The following is a 23229-nucleotide window of genomic DNA, read 5'->3' on the forward strand; positions in this document are numbered from 1 at the left end:
TTGAAAGAAATATCAGCTATATAATCAGTCTCCATGTTTTTTAGGGATTAGATATCTACGTTGGGGCAAGACCCCATTGATTTGAAATGACATCAGCCTTGGAAACAGTCTTCTCTATTTTTCAGGGATTTGAATGTCTTTGTTCGGGGCAAGACCCTATTGATTTTGGAATTGAAAGCCACCTCAGAAGACAGAGGCTGACTTGGTCAAAAGTCACATCAGTTCATGTTTCTGGCAACTACTCTAGCCCCCACAATGACTAAATGACTAATTTCCATGATTATGTCTTTTTAGCAGCAAAATACTCTTGATTTTGAAGGACAACAGACCTGAAATTTCCTTTTTCAAACTTTAAGACATTTTATGCCTAAATTAAGCCAAGATGCTATTTTGTTTGTATATTATCAACCATGTAAAATATTTTCTAAAAAATTATCTCCTAGCAAAGTCACGACCAAAAATACTAGTATATCTTCAAATATAAAAACTATCGCTAGCTGATGAAATGGTTTTAATCCCCACCCACTAAATGCCCTCCTGTAACGGTCGACGGTAGATGATGAAATGAAAAGTGGATGATTAATAACCTCTTTATTGATTCATAAAGTTGAGTGTAGTTATGTTAACAATGAACAGTCAACCTCACTAAAGAAGACATTCAACCAACATTTCTTACATCTAACATATCTTTTTCTTTCTTCCTCCTGTGAGACATGAAGTAGCCAGAATGTGATTGGATAAGCGGGTGTCTGAATGTGATTGGTTAAACAAGTTTGGGTTGGGACCTGTGCAACTGAGGACGGCGGTAATAGTGGGTGACCGAGCTTCTGTTTGGTGGTGCGCTCAACGAACTGACAACTAAAAAATATATATAATGGCGTCAAAGTGAAGTGAAGTCGACTTGTCTAGCGACGACAATGAAATCTAAAGCTGTTCAACACCTAATTAATTAACTAAGGTTTATGACAACGCCTTGGTCCAACACAAATACAAGCATACTTCTCAATTATTGCAACTATTAAATGGTTCTCATGGTTTTAAACTGATATGTCTTTTTTTTTTAACGCAAGTCGCAGCCCAACTCTATTTATTTTGAGCTATGTAAGGGAAAAAAAGAATATTCTAAGTTTCTTGATATCTCTGCGACTTGTCGTACGGGAAAGATGTGCATCCGCCTGAAGCTAGTTGAGCATAAGCGAGCAGCCTGATAACAACGAGATAATGATGATGGTGAAGATAGGTGACAATGCCACATAACTTCCCTGGCAGAGATAATAAAGGCAGCCAAGATTGATAATAAAACGGTAAAAGTGATTTTGTGTGGCTTTCAGAAGGCTGCATACAAATATAATATTTGTCCATTTTTCATTTTGAGTTTTTATCATATTTTCTCATTCAATTTGTGGCCTTTGGTTTGCTGGATGAAAGAAGCAGCATTCATTAGGATAGATGGTATATAGATTTATCGTATTCTTGTATTTATTTCAATATTTGTATTCCTAGTATGATAAGTAATAATCTGACAGTGAGGATTATTCTCTTTCTTCAGGCCAAATGGTTGCAGGGGTACCTAATGGTTTGGCCGTTGAGTTGACATGGAAGTAGTACTCAAAAACAAATGAATATATATTAAATGGCATGTCTCCAGTTTGTACGCTCTACTTGGCCTGTGTGACGTTGCGCTCATTAGGAGAATCCACTCGCTATCGCGAGGCAACTCCAACGCTTCCGGCGTTGATTTTTCATGTGAATGATGGAACAAGAAAATCATTAAAAAAATCTGTGTTGAGTTTGGTTGGGGGTGGGGGGGTGTCATGGTGTTTGAATCCACATTCCATCCATTTTCAATTTAGTGTTAATTTTCTAGCCAACATCTCGTATTACGTAAGAAGCAAATGGAGAGTGCCTCGTGTTCAACTCCCACGCCGGACTCTTTCATTCTGACACACACACACGTAGACAAATCCCAGCCTTTGCTTTCAAGAGAATGTCTGCTCACTCAATGGACATGTATAAATATATTATACAACAGCCATGTGTGTTTGTGCGTGCGTGTGTGTGCGTGTGTGTGTGTGTGGGGGTGTATGTGTATATATATATATATATATATATATATATATATATAAGTATATGAATTAAATATATATAAATAAATATAAATATAGATTATATATATATATGAATATATATATATATATATAAGTATATGAATTAAATATATATAAATAAATATAAATATAGATTATATATATATATGAATATATATATATATATATATATATATATATATATATATATATGAATTGTTTATCTTAAAGAGCATGCTCCAGTGCTGCCCTTCTCTTGTATTCCCCTAGGTTCATATTCCCATTGACCTCACCTTGTTTTGCATCCAGAGCCCCGCAACCCCGCTTGTACCATTCCTGAAGTTTTTGTCTTCATAGCCCCTGCTTATTCCTGAGGGCTCTCGTGGAAAAATGAGTATGCGTGACTTCCGGTCGGAGACTTCCGTTCGAATTTTGCTATTTGTTACGTCGGCTTTCGTTTCATGTAGTGGTTTATTTGAACACCACCCCCCCCGCCTTTTCTGAGTGATCAGATGCCCCGCATTGCATTGAAAAATGTCTTGTACGTCTTGGGAACTTGTTGCGCCGTTGGCGGTTGTACTAACAAGCCGAAGAAGTTGAATCTATTACGACAAGAACAATGTTTTGAACTGGCACCCCGGACGAGAAGACTGTTGTTGTAACTCGCTACAGCTTCCAGCGTCTAACCGGCTGGGAATGAGAAACGCAAAAGAATTAGTCGGTGAGTCATTTGACTTACAACTGCAGCTGTTGTGAAATGCGCTATATAAACGTCGTTGTATTGTATTGTAAAAGACCACCATCTCAATATATGTACCTGTGCTCCTTTTCATTTTGTGGCCAAAGAGCATGAACACAGAACTTTGTGCTAATATTGTCTTTATGTGTGTGGAATGGCGAGGAAGACATTACGCATATAAAATTCAAAATATTGTGGACAATCAACATGCAGCTTGTTTACATTAAGTGTCCCTGTCATGTGGTTACCATGCAGATGAGGTTTGGCTGGGTGGTACATCTGCTTTAAGCTAGATAAGACTGTGACCAACCGCTTTTAACGAAACGCGACCAATTTTCTTACTGTATAGGTACTGAGACGCCTCAGAGCTTTTGAGATTTCTCATTGCCTCACGTCTGAAGTGTTGAGTTAGAGTTTGGAAAGCACTTAAACGTGTGACTACCTTGTCACTGGCCTCTTTTTGGATGTTATCCTCCTACGCTTTTTGGATTAGGAGGAAGCGCGACTGAAACGTTTTCTCTTATAAGCTGCAACAATTGCCGCTCCCACATTGTTAAAGTCTGGAACTGTCGTAGAAAATGGACTTGCACGCTTTCCATGTCAACAAAACGCTGGTTTCGCTCTACCGGAAGTGGCCCCCATATTTCACGCAAAGGCTTATGGGGGGTAGAATTAAGATGGATAGAGAACATGTCTCCATTTTTCATAATGCCGAGGCTCACATTTTGCATGTGTGATGGTATGTCAAAAGTTCGTGAAGGGTTCACATTGGGAGCAGTAAGGGAAACTTAAAGGCTCCTTATTCGTAGACAGTGCAGGTGTAGTTGGGCATAAAAACTGACACGTCTTGATTATTCTGTTGCATAAGTAATTTTTATTCATTTTTAAATTATTTTTAATTTATTCAGTGATTCAATAACATAATTACCTAAATATTCACTACATTATTTTTAATTTGCTGTCATATTTAAATGAAATTGCTATTGCATTAAATTCTATACATTTTATATGTTCTTTTTAATGCTTTTAAAATCATTCTTTTTTTTTTTTTTTAACTAACCTGTATCATAAAAATAAAACGCCCTCAGAGGAGAGCAGTGCACTAGAATGGACTGCAATTGTTGGGAGACGTCACATCTTGGCATGCGGTTTCAAAAACGCTGAGGCAGCATTGCAGTTAACATTAATTACCGGTCCACTGTGTCCACTGCAAGCAGAGCCTCCAAGGCGCCATCAAAAAGTAACCACTGTCTAACGATCAAAAAAAACGATTCCAGTCAAGAGGCTGCCGCCCCCTCAAGGTCGTTTGGTGTGGTGCAATGACGCAGCAAAAACTTCCAGAACAATCTCCAAAAGTTCTACCCCATATCGACGACACCCCGCAGAGACAAACGTGATGAGTCGCTGTGACCTCGTCCTTCTCCCAAGTTGCACACTCAACACCTCACTGGTCTTGACACACTGTTATCGAGAGGCTTTTGGAGCTTTGTAATGTTGCAGGTTGATGGTGAAAATATGCATATTGAACATCAATTGCTAGGTAGGTACTGTAGGTAGATAACTCATGCAAGTAAAGTAGTAGGAAGTTGGTAATACATTTGTTTTACTTTTACTTTTTTGTGTAGTTTCCCCACTTGAATGAAACAAACATAGTTTAAGAATTACTGATAATGAATAAATGAGTTAATAAAAACAGACAAAGTGGGGACAAACCCTTAAATATTTGAGAACATTTTTGACCAAAAAATATTACATTATTTGATGTCATGTTAAAGGTTAAAGATGGCAAGAACATTCTCTCTTTTTTTTCTTTTCTCTTTTTTTTCACTAAAGTATCGAACAAACCGTTAATATTGTATATTGTTGCACGAAATAGATACCTAAGTAGGTTGCATGGCAGGTCACATTTTAAGGCACATACTGTAGGACCTCACATCTCGTTTTTCCCACTAATCTTTTGGAAAGCCTGTGGACAGATGACTTGTTCTTGTTCTCCACAAGAACAATTATGCAATATGATTGTTGTGTGTGAGGACTTATTACTGCTTAAAAGCCTGCGACACGCACATGTCCTATCAACTCCAATCTGCTTCATTCATCTCCATGTTTTTTTCGTTCTGTATTTATTTATTTATTTTTTTCAAAGTCGACTTTGTTCCTCTGGGTCCCACCGTGCACTTTTCAACCCACGCTTCGTCTCGCTATTATTATTGCATCTCATCTCTCCGGCACGGCGCTCTCTAATGGAGTTACAGCACACCAAGGATAAAACAATTAAAAAGAAAATTCATTTGAATGAATTAAAGTTCAGGGACAGCGTCGGCAGCCACGGCGAATCATCCCGCGTGGCCGCCAGTGTCACGTTTTTTTTTGTTTTTTTTGTTTTTTTCTACACAGGCCTTGTCCCACCTCATTAACCTAAGTGTTAACCCGTGAATAGGCACATTAGCACACAGTAATGCAAAACAGAGGGAGAAAAGTCTCTGATAGCTTGTTGGAGTCCACTACAATGATTGTATTCTGGTAAAAAAAAAAAAAAAAAGTACTCAATCTTGAGCATCCCCTGGAAAGCTTTGAAAAATTAGCCCAGTTTCACGGATGGACATGCAATTTCGTGGACAAGTCTGTCTTAATAGAATGCAAGAAAACAAAATTCAAGTACCCATGCATGGAGCTCACAGGAAGTCAGCCATTTTGGTTTGAAGCATTCTTGTTGGGAGATTGCTATGTTTGTAGTTTGATGACATCCTACCTCGGAATTTGCCCAAATGAGCCATATCGGAAGACACCAACTCAGGCAGGCAGACCAACTCTAAACTGCTTTGAAGGGCAAGTCAAGTTAAAAAAAAAAAAAAAAAAAAAACCTTGACACTAAGATGTTCTATGCAGGACCAGCATTGTGATTAATATTGCATTTGTGGAAGCATCAACATCCATCTGTTTTTCTCCAGCTCAGGCGGCGGCCATTTTCATTCACAGTTCTTTGCGTAACAACCAATCATGACCCAGCATGTGAATGTCACATCACCAAACTCAGAAAGCAGGTGAGCTGTGATTGGTTGTTACCTGAGCCATGAGCAACTGTGATGTCATATTTAATAAACAGCAAGAGACAAAATGGTTGCCACCTGAGATGGATAAAAATGGTTAGAATTTGTATACCACATACCCAATATTAATCAGACTGCCATGTTTCGACTAGTGGGGGGAATTTAGAACATAGAGTTTTATTGCGAAGTAAATTTTTGACTTGACTTCCCCTTTAAGGTAAAGCAGACACTGTCGGTTCATTAGGCCAGCTTGGTATATGTGCTAGGTAGGTAGATAGCTAGATCGCTAGGTGGATTTACTAAATTCCAAAGCTGTGGAATCTGGAAGGAGGATGTTATCACGATTTAATGATCCTTTTGAGGATTCACAATGGGAAAAAAGGGGTGCAAGAATTGGTTTTTTTTTTGTTTTGAAGTATATTCCGGATCAGTCTAAACGCTCAAATACAACAGTTGAACAGTGTGATATAAAATGAGTTTTTATCATTTAAACAGAAGGAAAAAAAGATCAGCCTATACATTGTATCCCCACTAAACACGCATACACACACTCACAAACACATTCGGAAACTAATTCTGATACTGCGGGTCTAGTGGGGCACTGCCCCACTTAGCCCGTCTACTCATAAAAAGATGGCTCTACTGGCACGTCAGGACGACTGCCTTTGCACAATCTCCGTGCATTTTCCAATCATTTGCGGTGTAGAGGAGCAGGCTGGTGGCTGGCGAAAGACTTGGGAGGCTGTTAACGAAATGCCAAGGCCATCTGTGCTGCTCTAAGAGGGTGTGAAATGAAGATGGAGAGTGTGTCACCCGGCGATGAGAGGTCATTACTGGCTCCTCAAAGGCGGCAGATTATGTCAATTTTACAGGTCACAGTCTCGTGGGTCACCGCATTTTTTATCCCCTTGGTTTCGGTGACACTCAGTAATGAGTGAGTGTGCATGTGTATACGTGTGTGTGCATGCGAGTGCGAAGGTGGTTCAAACATGCATTAAGAGGCACGCCGGCAAGAAGCAGCCACCACCTGATGACAAGTAGAAATGATTAGATGTGAGCAGATGCCACCAGGATGTCACAACTGGGTTACTCAGCAACAATATATCAAGATAAAGCCATTACATTGGAAATAAATTATTTACGATGTAAAATTATCTCAAGAACAAGCTTGCGTTTAAAGTTAGGACTCCATAAAATAGCCAAATGGACCCTAAAAATGTCTACTTCAAACCATGGCAGACTTCCTGTTTCTTTATTGTCATGGACACTTTTTTTTTTTTTTTTTTTTTTTTTTGTGGGTCTGACCCTGCCTGTCGAATTTCATGCTGCTAAGTGAAACTAGATTCAAAGGCTGCAACAAAAGGAAGCCACTTCAGAGTCAATTATTTCTTTAGCCCAAAATGGCTGACTTTATGTGTCTTTTTAAACATGACTTCTGGAAATGTTTTGTGGGTCTGTTGGTGATAGGCATGTTTACCAAATTTCATGTTGGGAAATGTGACTAGCTTTTAGCAACCCTAAAATTTTAGCAGAAATTTAGGGGGCGTTTCCAAGGCAATTTTACACTGCCAGTGCTTTCATACAGCGTCTTTACTGGCTTTTAATAATTGCAAAAGTGTCCTAATGAAGGAATTATTGAGTATAATTTTGCATATGGCAAGCATGGCTCAGTCAAAACAATTGTAGGTCCAGAATATCCCAACTTTTAAATAACTACATTTAACATTGTAAAAAATAAAAATAATTAAAAAAATAATAATAATCAAATCATAATGTTCACTTGCGGCTGTCTTCCGTGAACATGGTAAAAGTTCTGAAAGGACTCTTAACATTAATGTCTATGATCTTGCTCGTTAGCGGCGGCAGTCTGTTATGATAGGCCATTAAAAAAACAGTTAGCCAGCGGTGCATTAATAACAAAAACAAAACAGCGCTTCTTCTCATGGGAGTTTTTCTTTGCCTTTTAAGAAAAAGACATTATTATTTGACTTGCAAAATAGAGGCTAAGTGTGTCATCGGCGCTGTGAAGTGGCTTGTTTGGACTCCCTTGCAACCCGCTAACGTGCTAGCGACGCGACGCATCCGCGTAATAAATACATCAGCTCGTTGATGTAAAGTGACATTGCATTCCAGTCATGATGTGCACCAGTGCATGGCTCACCGTTGAGTGTTACATATGTATACATCAAATATCTGCGTGTGAGTGAGTTGGAGGGGGTCGCACACTTGATTTAACCATCTCCAGGGGGGAATTGCGCTCTGAATTAAGAGCGTCTCCACGGCAATCGGCACTTTCTGGGTCAGGTGAGAGAGCTTGGTTCCGTTAGAGTTCTCTGCTCACACTCTTGTGTGTATGTGAGAGAGATAGAGGGGCAGTGTGTGTATATGTGCGTGTAAGAACAAGTCAGACATCCTGCTATCACATGCATTCTGACAACTCCAAAGTTTTCTTGTTTTTTTTTTTTTCCCCCAGATTTTTCAGAAGTCCCCAAATCCACCGAAAGCTTGCCGCAATATGTTTTTGGACCTGTTCCACAGCCAAGATAAGACTGGCAGTGACGCTACCTAGCTAGCGTCGCCCCACAATCTGATCCTGATGCCTGTGCCACAGGGCAATTCCAATTTCCTGTACGCAAAAAAAAAAAAAAAAGCAAAACAAGGAGAAGCAAAACATGTTTTAATCAATGATTAATGCTCAGTGGAGATGACTGTTTATCTTGTGCATATTCCAGTAGGACAAAATGCATTGTGGGTGTTCACGGAAGAGCTGCTGAATAAATTGTCGGATAAGACACAGCCGCCATCATTTTAACCAGAGCGATGGAGAGGTCTTTTTAACCAGAGCTTTTGTCTTTTGGCGGCAGACCTTATATTTGTGGTGCAAACAGGCGTGGCCTTTGAGACGAGCCTTGCTGGTTTACACAAGATGAACCAAAGGGTTGATCCGATTGCGTCGCTTATTGCCGCGGCCTCCAACCACTGGCGCATTTGATCCCAGGCCGGACAACATAAACAAGAACGTAAAATATTTGATTGATCATCAGAGTCTGAAAGAAGTTTATCTTAAAAAAACAGGTACAGCTGCCTGTACCTGTTTCACAATTTGACTTACCGTTTTACATATGTACAAGTATGTGCTCAGAGATTTTTCTATTTACCTCTCCATTGCTGCACTCTGCCAGTCAGCCACACCCACCCAAGAACCAGAGGGCAGGGACAATGGGGGAGTGGCCTCAAACTTCCAACTGGCTTGGGCATCCACAGACCCACCCCAAGTCCGCCGCCAAAAGTGAATGAGGGCAGAATTTTTGGCCAATCGCAACCCCCACGCTCGCACCCTCATTGGCAAATTCATTTTCAGGGGGCATGAAAAATGACTGATCACGACGAGAATCTATTGTGCTTCACATGGAACTGCGCCCATCTCATGAGCCGCTCTGCTTACCTGGGTGCACAGGTGCTTATAATCATCAATCAGCTACTATTTAAGATTCTCTAACTCACTCACTCTTGACCAGATTGTTCTTTTGCTCACATGGAAGCCTCTTCAATACTCTCCTTTGGATTTGTCAACTCTTTTTTGGGGGTGAGTAACTGGTTATAACCTCAGCCTTCTGCCCCTGAGTACAAATTATGCTTTGGCCCTTCATGCGTTCTGTTTGCCTGTCCCCATGGCTGGGAATTGTTTTGCTGCAACACAATGGCAGAGTGTATTTGCCTGTTGTGGTACCAGTACAGAACGTACAAAAATGGATAGAACACAAACGTCTCTGGAGAGATTTTTTCAGAAGGGTGAAATTGACAAATGATGAGATGAGATTCTCTCTCACAGGGAAAAAAAACACTAAGTGAATACCTTGCTTCCATTTCCAACATTCTGGCTTTGTGAAGCAGGATTTTTTTTCCCGTAACGACACAGCCAAAACTAAATTACAGTGTTGACTTGACATAATTAACGCATTGGGTGTCATTGTCCCCCCCCCGTTACCCCAAGATGGGTCCAGTTCGTTACATAGAACAATCACAGCACTCCCTTTAATAACTTCTATTTCTAATATTTTTTTTCTATGCTTGGTGCGTCAAAATGGTACATTAAGTGAAACCAGTACAAGGCCTAAAAAAAAAAAAAGAATCGAAAAAAAGTCTGCTGTTTCACGTGACTTCGCAGATGTCAGTCCGCAATAAGGTGTTGATTTGCTCCCCTCGACACCGCAGGTGCTCGCTAACTACATGTAATTTTGCCACATTTAGCACTGCAAATAACAAAGGAGAGCAAGCGCAAAGGTGGGGGAATAGTACATGTGCTTGGGCCTGTTAATTTGCCATCTACAATTTATTGCAATTTTTGATAATGGAGATTCTTTGGCCCACTCTTCATTGCAGAATTGCCTTGCTTCTCGCAAAGGTTTTGGGAGTCATTCAGATTGTATCTTTTATTTTCATAACAAAAGTATGGTGAGTCTTTGTGTGAATGTCATTTTCCTCTTATTGTTTAGCCATGAAAACTGACCTTACCTGAGGCGAAGGGAGGCCGTTGTTTAGTCGTCACTGTGTTTCTGGACTCATGTTTTTTCCATTTGTGGATAATAGCACTTACCATGGTTCACCAGAGTCCGAAAAATTTTGGAATGATTTTGTGTAATTTCTCATCTGTTCTTGAATTTCTTTGATCATGACATTTTGTTGCAATGTTAGATGTTTTGTCAGACAAGTGATTTCTTGTCTGAAGAGGTTCTGGGGCGCTCCGGTTTGGGTGTTATCAGTGAAAGCGAACTCAACTTTCCGAAAAATGTGATTATCCACAGTTAATTCGTGACTTAACTGTGGCGCCAAGCTATAGTAAGAAAGTATGTGTGCCACTATTAGAAGCTAATGGGGATAATGCTCTTAGCTCTCACACTTTTGTGCATTCCAAAATATTAAGGCACTGCTTACTTTTCAGCTTTGAAGCAGTAGTGTGGCTGTCACCAGGGAGAAAAATAAAAAGGACGATCTTTGCAGTAGTATCTCCCAAGTAATGGGTTGTAGACTACAAGCGGAGGCTGCTGCTTGAAATTAGACTTAGTGAGGCAGCATGTGGATTTTTATCTAAGGTTATTTTGAACACCCTAATCCAAGTATTGTAAAAAAAATGGTATCTTTTTTTTTGTGTTTGATCAAAGTGTCGATCTTAGCGGCTTCTCAAGTTCCAGGAAGTTTGACAATTTTCAAGCCTTTGAAGACTGTAAAAACATTGCATACCGCTGAGCTGAACTCTTGAAAGAGAATGTGTGACGATAAATGCTTCATAGTAGCTGTAGACAAAACAGGGCAAATTTCATCTTTTAAAAACATAAGACTGACAGAGCAGAGCACAAACATCTAACGGCAAGAGGAAACACTGTGAACAGACCAAAGTGTGGTAAACGGGGAGGCATACTTGTTAGCTAAAGGCTAGTACACTGGCGATTCCAACTCTTGACTGGCTAAGGTGCCAGCACTCGAAAACAAAACGAGCTTACTTCACCTAAGGCTACGGAAACATGGTTAAACAAGAGCATGTTGGACACAGCTTACCAGCTCTAAGGAATGCATTTCTTCCGGTCGGAATTAAGCTACACGTGTAATGGGGGGACTGCTCGTTTGTTCATGAAGATTTGTACCCAATCTGTAAACTGTTTAGTACTCGCTGGTCCGAGGCAAACAAATTACGAAATAACTACCAAGTGCATAATAATAATTTAGCATGTGCAGTATTTTAGTTAATTAGTTATACACAATTTTACTCTAAATGTCAATGGGTATTGTTTTTTTTTTGGGGGGGGGGGTGCGTGATTCTTGTCAGAAAATATATAATTGCCCATTTATTTATTTTTTTTTAGATCTGACTGCTGGTTTTGGTAGGATACTTTATTCCAAGCTTAAAAAGGCGTGACAAACGGCTTGAATCATTGAAGAGGTGACATGATTGTTAGACAGAAGACCTCGTACACTGTATTGTGTCTGCGCTCCCGTGTGAGAACAACTTCGGTCAAGTAATCCAAATCATTTTCATTGAGATGCCGTTCCAACATTGTTAGCACTTGGAAGTCACATCATCGGCACGCGTGGTTGCACAGCATGTGAATTGAAAGTCGAGATAAAGGAAAGCCAATCAATGTTGGATGTTAGCATTCCGCTCTTGGCTAATTAATATGTCGGCAATAAGCCGCTGCGAGACGGGAAATCACAATCGTCGAAATGCATCTCAACCCTGGTCGGAATAAAAAAGTATTCAAATGTATCTTGTTGGTTAAATATTGAACAACAGCGGGCCGTTGACTCTTGAAATGAGAAATTCACTTTTTCAGCATTTTGTGTGACGTTACCGTCTTATTCCACTAAGTGGAAAAACTTAACTTTACTCAACTCTAAAATTTCTTCTCACATGCCAAAAAAGTTGCATATATTTTTTCCCCAGATTGTTGGAAACAAAGAACAATACCGCTCAATTTTCTTGAGCTTTTTTTTCAGCTCAAAGTCCACCTCTGGTAAATTTTAGTTAGTTGAGCATAATTTGGTAAAGCACAAACCTGTCTGAAGAAGCTCCCACAGTTGTCAGTGCATGACCAATCGCAAGCATGAAGTCAATGACAGGAATGTTTCAGCCGGTCAATGGCGATGCGTGTTAAAAACGCAATGAAACCGATTTCCGTTCAAAAGTCAACATCATCACAAAGTGGATTTACTCAGGCTAATCGGAGATCAACAAGAACTCAACGTTTGCTGTGTTTGTGTATTAGCAGATAAAGTCTTTAAAGAGTGCGTTATTTAAATGAAGTGCGCGTCCCGCTGTGCCGTTGTGTATAATTGTCGCTTGGCTGACTGCTTCAAGCTCCCCTTGCTGCCCCCCCGCCAAAAACAAAAAGCTGAAAGAGAATCCGTAATGTGGCTAATCCAGTGTAAGCGGGAGGGAAGCCTCTGGTTAATAGTACATGCCGCCTTGTGCGGAGAAGAAGAAGCCTCTCTGTTCCCCTCTCCTCCGTCTTCCCTTCATCTCCTCCGTGGGAAAAACCGGAGGTGTATTCCCATTCTGTCAATCACCGCCGCTGTGCCTGCGAGGCCTCAGCCTCTATCAGTGTAAACAGAAGAGAGGAAGCGCCGTTCGGTGTTTTCTCCCCCCCAACGTGGAAAAAGCCTCTTTTAGGTGTCTCTTTGATCCAAGCGCCGCCGCCGTCATAATTGCGATCGCTTATGAAGCAAAATGACAAGCCTTGCTGCTTTAGCATTGCAAATAAAAGGAGTGCAAGCGCGTGCCGTCAGGGAACAGTCGATGCGGTCAACGTGTGTGGGAAGGTCCTGTTGATTTGCACACTTTGTGTCTTTTCTCTCTTTATTTGCTTGAATTAATTGATTCCAATCTAAATGGCGGAATCCCGCTGTCTTTTTGTGCATGGCCTCGTAAAACCTTTTTCGTGGGTCTTGTGATATTCACCAAGTTTCATTCTATTAAGTCAATGTCAGTTTTATTTGTATAGCACGGTACGAATGGCAAGCTTAAACTCAACGTGCTTGATGATAAAATGCAACATGGCAATACAGTCAAAATCCATATTAACTCATGAAACTAATTAAAAGCTCATGAGTAGATATGCTTAAAAATCACATTTTCAGGTTTTGGACCGAAACAACTAAAAGCATCTTCTGCTGATTTTGAACGTGGTTACTGAGTAGAGATTCGCATGTGGAGCTAATGCATCCGTCTTATGTGTACTTGGTGGGCATGTCGACACCATAAGGCAGGGCAGTACCATTAAGACATTTCAACAAAAAGCAAGTAAAATGTTAAAATCAACTGCGCTTAATCGGAAGCCGATGAAGAGACTTTAAGACTGCAGTGATGTGCTCATACCTTTTGGCAGAATTCTAGCTGCTAGATTTTGAATAAGTTGAAGTTTGTTGAGTGCTTGATTTGTTAAATCGGGAATAATTGCATTTCAGTAATCTAGATATGGATGCATGAACCATTTTTTTCGAAGTCTGTTACAGATAAGTGATCTCACTTTATGTGACATAAATGATAAAACACAATCTTGGGAAGAAGAAATATTCTTTTCAAAGTGGAGGTCCTCTTTAAAAGTCCCACCTAAGTGTCTGTTCTTGCAGAGAAGGGACTCAACCGCAACATAACTTGATTCCTCAGAGCCACCAAAATGTGTGTCTTGTCCTCATTAAATCAAATCATCCATTGTTGGATTGGACATGGCTAATGTACTGAATGAGATGCTCAAACGGCCTGAAGTGGTCCTACGAAACAGATTTGTATGATTGTGTCAAACTGTCTTCAGGGGCTGACTTGTGTTGCTTCGATCATGTTGTGTCAATAAAGTTTTAAGTGTTAACTTTGCCACCCCACTGCATCCGCATGCATTGTCAAAAACTCACCAGTCAAGGTATTGACATGTTGTCGATCTGTCTCGTATACATGGTTAAAATTTAGTGGCAATTTGATCAACTCTCCAAACAAGTAAAGCCAAAATTGAAGACCACCTGTGTCTTTTCAGGCATAGCTTCTGATTTACATTTTCTAGCGCTGACCTGAGATGATTTTGTATTTTCTGGCAAATCATCAAAAGTCACCTGCAATGTTACTTTTTTTTTTTTTTAATTCAGTGTCATCCATTTGTCAAGTATACATTATGCAAGTTTGATAACACGAGTACCAAATCTGCAAGGCAAGGCGATCTTTGAAGCAATCTAGAATGACCCTTATTGACCACTCTGAACCAAAATGGAGCACTTGCTGCATCTTTCCGGCATGGCATCTTGCGACTTTTTTTTTTTTTTTTTTCGCGGGTCTGACAAACATGCCTACCAAGTTTCATGTTGCTCTGTTGAATCACGACTGTTCCAGATCGCACACCCTCCCCCTCGGACATCCTCTGTTGTTGTTATTGCAAATGGATGCCCAGCAGGACCACAGGCCAGCGGAGAGGAAATGGAGAAAGTGAGTGAAGCATAATCAAACTTGGGGGTTTTATGGAAAGAGGGGATTTGTGTGAATTTGTGGAGAGAGATGACCTACTTGAGCTCTTTTGAAGTAGTGCTACCTGGAGCTGTGAAATATAAAAATCTTCCTCGGTGGAGTCGTTACAACTCGTATGAGGTCATTCATTCAGATTCTGACACCTGATGTGGTTCTCAAACTGGGGGGCACAAATTGGAGGGGGAGCCACAAAATAATTTGCAATCGGTGCAAAGGACTGGTACACTCCCAGAAAAATACACTAAACCAAACTACTTTAGCTTTCGGCCAATTAAAAGCTCTGATATGCTTGTGACGTATCGTTACATAAATCTGAAATCCCGGCAGGAAAAAAAAATATTTTTGTTTTTTGGGTAAAACATATTGTTACTGGAATTGAGTTAAATATTTCAGAATGTTTTTTTTGTTTTAATAGAATAAAGTAAAAAAGATGTAATATGTTAAATTTGTATCTTCAGGTTTGAAAATGTGACATTCTTCTCTTGGTAAACTTTGACTTGAAAATCATATCAGGATTTTAGTATGATTACGCGTTTTTACTGTGGTAAAGTATGTACTTGTTATTGTAAAGCTTTTCATAACATTGAAAAATTCTTCCTATTTTTTATTTTAATTTTTTTGGACCCAAAATGCCTACGAACCCCCACTACTGTGTCAAGACACGTACGCCTGCTGGGAAACTGTTCATTAGGGACGTTATGACACTCTCAAACCTCAATGACCATAAACCACAACGTCCAATAAGCGTCCTTTTTATCGGCCGCTTGAGTGGCAGCTCGACCCGGGAGGGGTCCGACTCTCTTTGTTGTGTTTTCTCAGCGTGGAGGAGCATCATTTGACAGCTCTCCTATCTCGGTGTCCTCTGCTTCGCAGCCCATTTATGGGCGGCCCCATTCAATTTATTGCTGTACGCTGATGTCAACACTTTAAAGTGTCGAATCGGTGTTGGGGGGTGTTTAGGTTTCGAGCGACGACGGCACAGTGGCAGTCGTTGCCTTACTTCACTTCATGTCTCAACATTGCCATTCCGAGATGAACCGTATTAGACGACCTAGATTATTTTTTTCTTAGTTTTGTCACATTTGTGATTTGTTAAGCGCCACTCTATGGTCCTCTGTGTTTACATTTGACTACAGAGGAAGTTAAATTTAGAAAGCTGCCCCCCTGTGCACATGACACTGATTGACAGCCGGCGGCGGCTCATCGCAATGTTTTTTGCAACAAGGCGGCGGCCCACAGGAGCGGCCCTCGGTAGATGTTATGATGTTTGAAATGCCTCACGCATCCGCTTGACATCTCCGCCAGCGTCTGGGATAGATGAAGCGTGCGAGTGGATCAAACCGATGATTGGGCCCAACGCTTGTACATTGTGCTTCATTATTTACCCTTCCCTTTTGGACTATGTGCCATTTTGCTTCTAACAAATGCGTATTTACATGTATAGCGCATGACCCGGCCTCCTTTGCTTTACTTTCAAATCAGCGTTCTGGGTCGGAAAATCGAACCGCACGGGTTAATCCGAGGTCAGGCCGGTTCACGGATGCATGCGAGGCGTCCGTTAAAGGGGTGGGGAGCTTCTATTATTTGGAGTCATGAATATTTTTGTGATCCGTTGTCTGAATAGGGACAAAAACAACCCAAAGATACCAAATGAGCAACCAAATTAATATGCTGAGGGCAGCGATGAATGTCAAAATATGAGCCCTGTTATTCGCTGAAAATGCTGCTTCAAACTAAAATCTGTCTGTTCAAGCCAACGATCTTTGAGACCTTTTTCTGTGCGCTGTTACATGAGACACATTCTCAGAATTTCTTGTTAATCAGTGCGACGGGTGTCGAGAGTTTTTTTTTTTTTGTAACCTTTCCAGGGTTCCTTGCACTCCTAATTAATACCAAATCCTCAAAATAATTACCAAACTTGAAGGCAATGCTCCTCACATCTCAAATTTCATATTGGAAAAAAAGCTTCACAATTTATCGTCACCCATCTTTGGAACAGCTACTTCCAATCATTTGGGCCAACTTCCTTGTAGAGGTTTATCAAAGTGTGAGTCCTAGAATTCACCCAACGTGGTCGCTTCAAACCAAGATGGAAGACTTCCAGTTCAATTTCGGACATTGGTCCTTGAGACAAAAGTCCTGTTTGTGTACTGTACTTAAAACAAACTCCAGTTTCAATGAAGTTGCATTTTACACTCCAAGTTCATTAATTGCGATGTGTAAATGCACTGTAAGGCTCCGCACTGTCCAAGTTTGATGTCGTCGCTCACCTTGGCTGCAAGTCCTCGCATGGCTGCGTCTGTAAGTCATCAAGTCAGCTGCGGCGTCTGACTCCCATATTGAAGAGCTTGTCGGCCGGCTGCCCTCTGCTACAATACTTCACTGGATCCGGCGCCGCACCGCGTGTCACCGCAGCGTAACGGATGGAGACACGGGGGAGGAATTCGTCTGCGTTTAATTGACGCTCAGATCACCGTCGTCACACTCGGCGGTCTCGTCTGAATGTGTTCCTGACTAAGCCCTAAAAAAACGACCCGGGGTATAAATACGCCCCTGTCAATCACAGTCAGGCGTCCGCAGGTATAAATATGTCCTGTTATCACCACTGCCATGCCCTTCCTGTGTTATACAGCGCACCGAAGTCACCTCTTCCTGATGTATTTCCCCCTCAGAGCTGGCCAAGAGCCCTTTAGTACCACGTCCACACAGCTTTCTGCTGTAGTACCTCCCACGTAGTTAGCTTACTAATACAACGAGGCTCAGCCTCCGTTTGTGTCCTTCAAAATATTTTTCTCAACGTTGGGGCGGACCTTAATCAGCCACTTCACCCGTCATCCCAACCACCTCATTTAATCCCAATGTGTAACATTTAATCTAAGGAAGCAGAACAACTGTGAGTTGTAGTATGTAGTCATTAGAGTCTGAACATCTTGGAAACGCAGAAACCTTTTTAGATGCATAGATGTATCCCGGTGAATGTTTATTGTAGGACTCCTGAACGTAACTTTACAAAACTCACTCGATAGCACCCTTATGAAAGTTAAAACAAATTTAATGGACCAATGATGACCAACCCAAGTAGGCCATGTTGGTTTGAAGCAGCCATTTTGGGTGAATACCACGGATCATACTTTGACAAAGTCCCACTAAGGAATTAATTAAATCGGAGGGTGGTACCCTCAACCCTAATGACATTTGGGGGGATTGCCCTGGGCAAAGTTTGCAAAGCCTTTTTTTTTTTATTTTATTTATTTTTTACCTACGGCATCTAATATGAACGGAGCGGACGATCAAATTTGATCATCTTTTTGCGTTTCCAAATCAGGTGGTCGCAAGGTCTACTTCTACCACCATCAAAGCTGGCTCGCCTCTTCCTGCTCGCTCTCCGGTTAAGCGTAACCGATGCGAATAAAAGCATCGAGGCAGAGGAGTGTGAAGGGTGATTTACTGTATGTTGGTGTGTGGTATGCGGATGCGTAATTACAATTAGATTGACCTCCACATGCACGCTTTGCTTCCTTCTTTTATGCTCTCTCACTTGGGTTAAGCCAATCAGATCGGTCGGCGACACACCACTGGAGAGATGTGAAGCTCGTCAGGTTATTTTCTATGCTGTGTTCTGACTAGATGTAAACAAGTGTACGTTTGTTTATAAAATCAATAAAATGACTAGCGTAACTTGGACGACAAGTCACAAAAGTCTTCGTGATTTACAGGGTGAAGCAGCATGTGGTTCATTAACCAAGAATGCTTTTACGTCATGTTCTGATTGGCTGTAAACAAATGTATGGTCATTTGTAAAATAAAAATAATAAAACAAAAAAGTAAAAAAAAAAGCAGGTTAGATTAATGTGATGACAAGTGAATACATGTATAGTGATGCTAGAGTCTTGTTCCAATAAATAATTGCATGTTACCCACGAGCATATCATTCATTGCTCGTACTTATAATTGTAAACTGTGCCCCTGGTAACTGCAAGAAATTGTTTTTCTTTTGTAAGAATCTCAATTTGGTTTAACCTTGACAAGTGATAAATGAGTCTTGAGCCCATATCCCACTGAGCGGCAAAGCTTTGCGAGTGCTTGTTAGTTTTTCAAGGTTTGTCAGATTTTGTTCAAGGACTCAAACGCTAAGTCGTTTGCCAGATGTTTGCCAACAGTGACGGTTGCAGAATTGCTTGTGGCCAAGGGTTTTGTTGGGGACAAGAAAGTTAGCAACCATTAAAACTGTTGACTGTTTTGGTGTCTTAAGCACCGGCTGATCATTTACCGTTATTTATAGATGTTACATTTGTATGAACTATGGACAATTGTATGTTTGTTTTTAACACCTGACAACTCCAAAACAATAAATCGTAATCATGCCGAGTGAAGTAATGGCATGATTCCTCGAAATAGTGACGTAGCATGTGGTTTTTCATCCGAACATGCTGCCATGTTCCAAGTAGCCGTCAACTTGAATATGCAATTTTAAAATTTAAAACAGGATGATGCTTATGGTGAGACCGTTGTCCTACTGTTTTGAATGGCGTAAACAAGTGTACATTTTAACACTGATGTAATGCCATTGTCTTGCTGCTTTTAGTGTTGATGCAGCGCCTTGCCCACGTTTATTCTCATTCTTTTACGTTCAATAAAAAGAAAATGTCTGTGATCACGAGGCCTCACAGCATTTCTTACAGGTGTGACAGCAACTTCTTGTGAGTATTTTTCTCCTGTTATTGATGCTTGTTGATCTTGTGGAATACATGTCGGCTTAAACTCTGATCCTTGTGACTTTCAAGGCAAATTTTAGGTCCTCAGGGTGTTGGCTTTAACATCCTCGCTAATCTGGCTCATGCTGGGACCGTGGCTTGTGAGATTTGAGGGGCTTTTGGTCAAAATCGTAATTTTGTACACTTGTTTGTGCTCTGCTCACGTCTGCATTGTGGGTGTGTGCGTGTGTTTGTGTGGTGTGCGCACAATGTGGAAACATGTTGTCTCCTGGGAGCACAATGCAGTAGCTGTCAGTCAGTCGCCCATAAATATTTATACACGGCACGGCCTCTTTTGAGCGCTTTCAATGTCTCCTCGTGTTCCACAGGCATTATCCCATCTTTCTCTTGCCGCCACCGACCAGTGACATTGTCCCTCTGCCGCGACGGCGTTTAGCATTCTAACGTGCGACCGTCGAGTCGCTGCACTAATGTAAGCGATATTTACATGCAAGCCGGCATCAGGGAATCGTTGGCTATTCCAGTGTGGTGATGATAAATGAAGCCTTGTGTGTGTGATTGTGTGTGCACATCTTTATGATCCAAATGGGTTTGTATAACAATGCCACAATGGAATTTTCTTAATAACTTTTTCCTGTGAGGAGAAGAATGCAGAGTAGCTCAGCTCTTTGTCAATTTTGAATAGAGCAGGTGGGGTTTTTACATATGTTTGTTTCTGATAATTAAGAATCAAGAATCGAGAGAATAGAGCCTGTCGTCATTTTCCGTAATTTTTCCATAGCCATTCACGCTACTTTTTTGATGAGACAGATATGTTTACCCCTCCCTTAGCCTTTATGGCAGAGAACAATATTCCTCCAAATAAGAGGAACTGTGTGCTTTGGTATTTGTTGCTCCCAGTTTATTGTAAAACTGGCCCATAAAATAAACCACTGTATATTTATAATGCAAAATGCTCAACCAAACCATAAAATTTAAGTTAACAAACGTCTGTTAGCGCAATGCTACGCATATAATATGGGCAAACGGACATTAGCATAGATTTTATGAGTATAAACCTTCAAGCAACAGCGACTTTAACACATAAAAACCAAGCATACAACAAGCTCTGTGGGACCAACCGATTAGTAGGATTATATTAGTCAATGGGAGTAAGTTGAGGACATTCTCTGTCTCCTCATCTTGTCCTTAATTATGCTGCACCTCTCCCAGTAGACTCTGAGTGCTGTCTGTTTCCCTAGAAACAGAACAAATTGTGCCCCCCCTCCAGCATTTAAGTTGCCAATCCCTGCTCTACAACTAAATCCAAAAGAAAGTCATAAATTGTGCATGGGAGATAACCTCGCAATCAGACATATATAGCGCATGCTTGTGGAAAATAGCTAGGAAAATTTTAAAATTATAATCAGATTTGTTTCTTTTTCCTATGAATCACACAGCATACACTTTAAATATTTCTTTAAAATGTTGTGGAATTTTGATCAAACTCAGTGTATTCAGTACTGGGTGACTGGAGATGTTGATTCTGGTAGAGGACACGCACGGCGGCCTTACGTCTGACAAAGGATATATGGGACATTTTCAAACGCTGTCCTTCCTCCCTCCTGCCGTATTGTTGGTGCCATAATGCTGCAGTAACGCACGGAGTGTAAATCTCTGGTAGTCCACGTTGCGCAGGACGATAAATATCAGCTGTCCCGCAGTAGTAGGTCAGCAGCATAAACTGGAAAGGACATGCGGGGGCGGTCCATTGCAGGGGGCTGTTCACTGGAAAGTTGAGTGACGCCGTGTGTCAGTTTAGTTATTTTCATTCTTCGAGAGGTGAAGAGGCTAACACGTAACCAGCAGGCATCTTCACACAGTGGTGGCATCTGGTAATTAAGTGCCCTAATTGTGCTACTAATGTGACCCTTTCTCTGCCAAACCAGTTGCAGAAGCACCGAGAATGGAGAGATTGTACAGAGCAGACAAGGAATGCAGTATACAAAGTCTTAGGCTGATGTCACGCATTGGAAAAACACAGCGTTTTACAATAAGCCTAGTTAATTCAAGACGTGCTGCTTCACCATATGGAAAATCATTTTTATTGGATTTGGACCTCTTATATCGTCATAAATATTATTTGTCTTCAAAATAAAAATCTAAGGCTTCTCCCAAAAAAAAAAAAAGCAATGCAGACTATTATACAGTAATTATACATGTATATCCAATATAGTTATGTTATTACTGATTGATAATATTTTTTATGTGTAATCCATTTAGATTATATGATTTTAATATTCATTCTTAGATGTATTTTTTTTTTATTCTTAGTTTGTTCTTTGTTTGAAAAATACTGCTCGCATATTTTGCAGAGCAGGCTTTGTATGTTCGTATGGTTTTTCCCACATTTCGCTAGCTCGTGAGTTTAATATTAGCATTATGTGACCGAGGCCATTATCATTTTGACATGCGTCTACTGTATGTTTTTCTTTCATCAGTGCGGTCCGTCCGGTATCGGGCCGCTCACTGTTTTTTGGGTACCACTGTTCTAAATCATTCAGTGACCTGCAGGCTCCTCTCCTCTGCACTCACTCATTCCACAGATCTTCAATGGGGTTGAGTTCTTGGGACTGAGGCTTGATTCTGTGTCTGGTGAACCATGTCTCAAATTTTCCATATGAGTCTATGCTGCTGTAATAAAAACGGAATTAATTTTAAGGCTTTTAAGACATCTTAACCACGGGCGCCGATATTTATGGAGCATACAGTACTTGCTTTTTATTGCACATCGCTATGCGTTTTGCCATGCGACATGCATACTAACATCCTTCAATCGCACCGTAAACACACAAGTAAATAGCAAATGATCACTGACAAGAAATATTTACTGTATTTCCATAGGCGTGACAGTGTGATGATGTTTCTTTGATAAGTCCCTGTGATGATCCAGCCCTACTCGTGTTTTTCTACCACGCCGCCACATGTGAACCTAATTGGGCTCCCGTCCGTCATTAATGAGAAGCCTCTCTGTGAGTTATCCTTCCTGTGTTCTCTTGTTCGTGTCCTCCAGTTAAATCCAGTCTTAATTAACTACCTTTGAAAGGGAATCTGTGTGATAATTACCACAAGGAGGTGGAACGGAAGCAATCACACTCCGCAAAATTTATTCCACACCACAGGGATTTTTCTTTCTTTTGTGCGTGTGTCCCGAGAATCACCTTCAATGTCCAGTTTGGAAGCGGAGACACGCCTGCGCAGCTATATAGTCATTTTAATATAAGGAATATAAAAAAATCAGTCAAAAGTAAAATGAGAGTGATAAAACAAAGGGGGAGAAAAACCTAAAGAGTGCTGTAAAAAGGAAAAATGTCAGTTGCGCCACATTAAGTATACATAGTTGTTCACTTCTTATGGGATTTTTTTTTTTCTTTCAAACTTTCTATGGGGTCGTTCTGACTGTTCATAGTCAACTAAATGTTACTCGCAAGACCTCTGCCCAGTCCAAACAAACCTACTGTTTATTTTTTTTACACCCATCGTAATAGTTATCCGCTTGCTTTAGTCAAAATTTTGCACGACGCGTGGTGCAAAATGTTCCGAGATAATAAGAAATATTAAAATGATAGCCTGAGCTTTATTATCATTTTATGGA

General features: G+C 40.7%; 1 protein-coding gene across 4 annotated transcripts in view; it reads left to right on the forward strand.

The window, feature by feature from the left end:
• The window catches only part of ntrk3b (neurotrophic tyrosine kinase, receptor, type 3b), a 191433-nt gene that overhangs the window by 124112 nt on the left and 44092 nt on the right, over positions 1-23229 (forward strand). For 3 of the 4 annotated variants that reach the window (XM_088296412.1, XM_088296409.1, XM_088296410.1), the window contains one exon: positions 14749-14841. The exons of the other annotated variant lie outside the window; for it this stretch is intronic. In XM_088296412.1, the coding sequence (XP_088152538.1) occupies positions 14749-14841 (93 nt within the window). The remainder of the gene's footprint in view (positions 1-14748; positions 14842-23229) is intronic. 4 annotated transcript variants of the gene reach the window in all.

Source organism: Idiotropiscis lumnitzeri, chromosome 5 (genome assembly GCF_059441095.1).
Source record: "Idiotropiscis lumnitzeri isolate Australia: NSW breed Sydney's pygmy pipehorse chromosome 5, RoL_Ilum_1.0, whole genome shotgun sequence".
NCBI classification, from domain to species: domain Eukaryota; kingdom Metazoa; phylum Chordata; class Actinopteri; order Syngnathiformes; family Syngnathidae; genus Idiotropiscis; species Idiotropiscis lumnitzeri.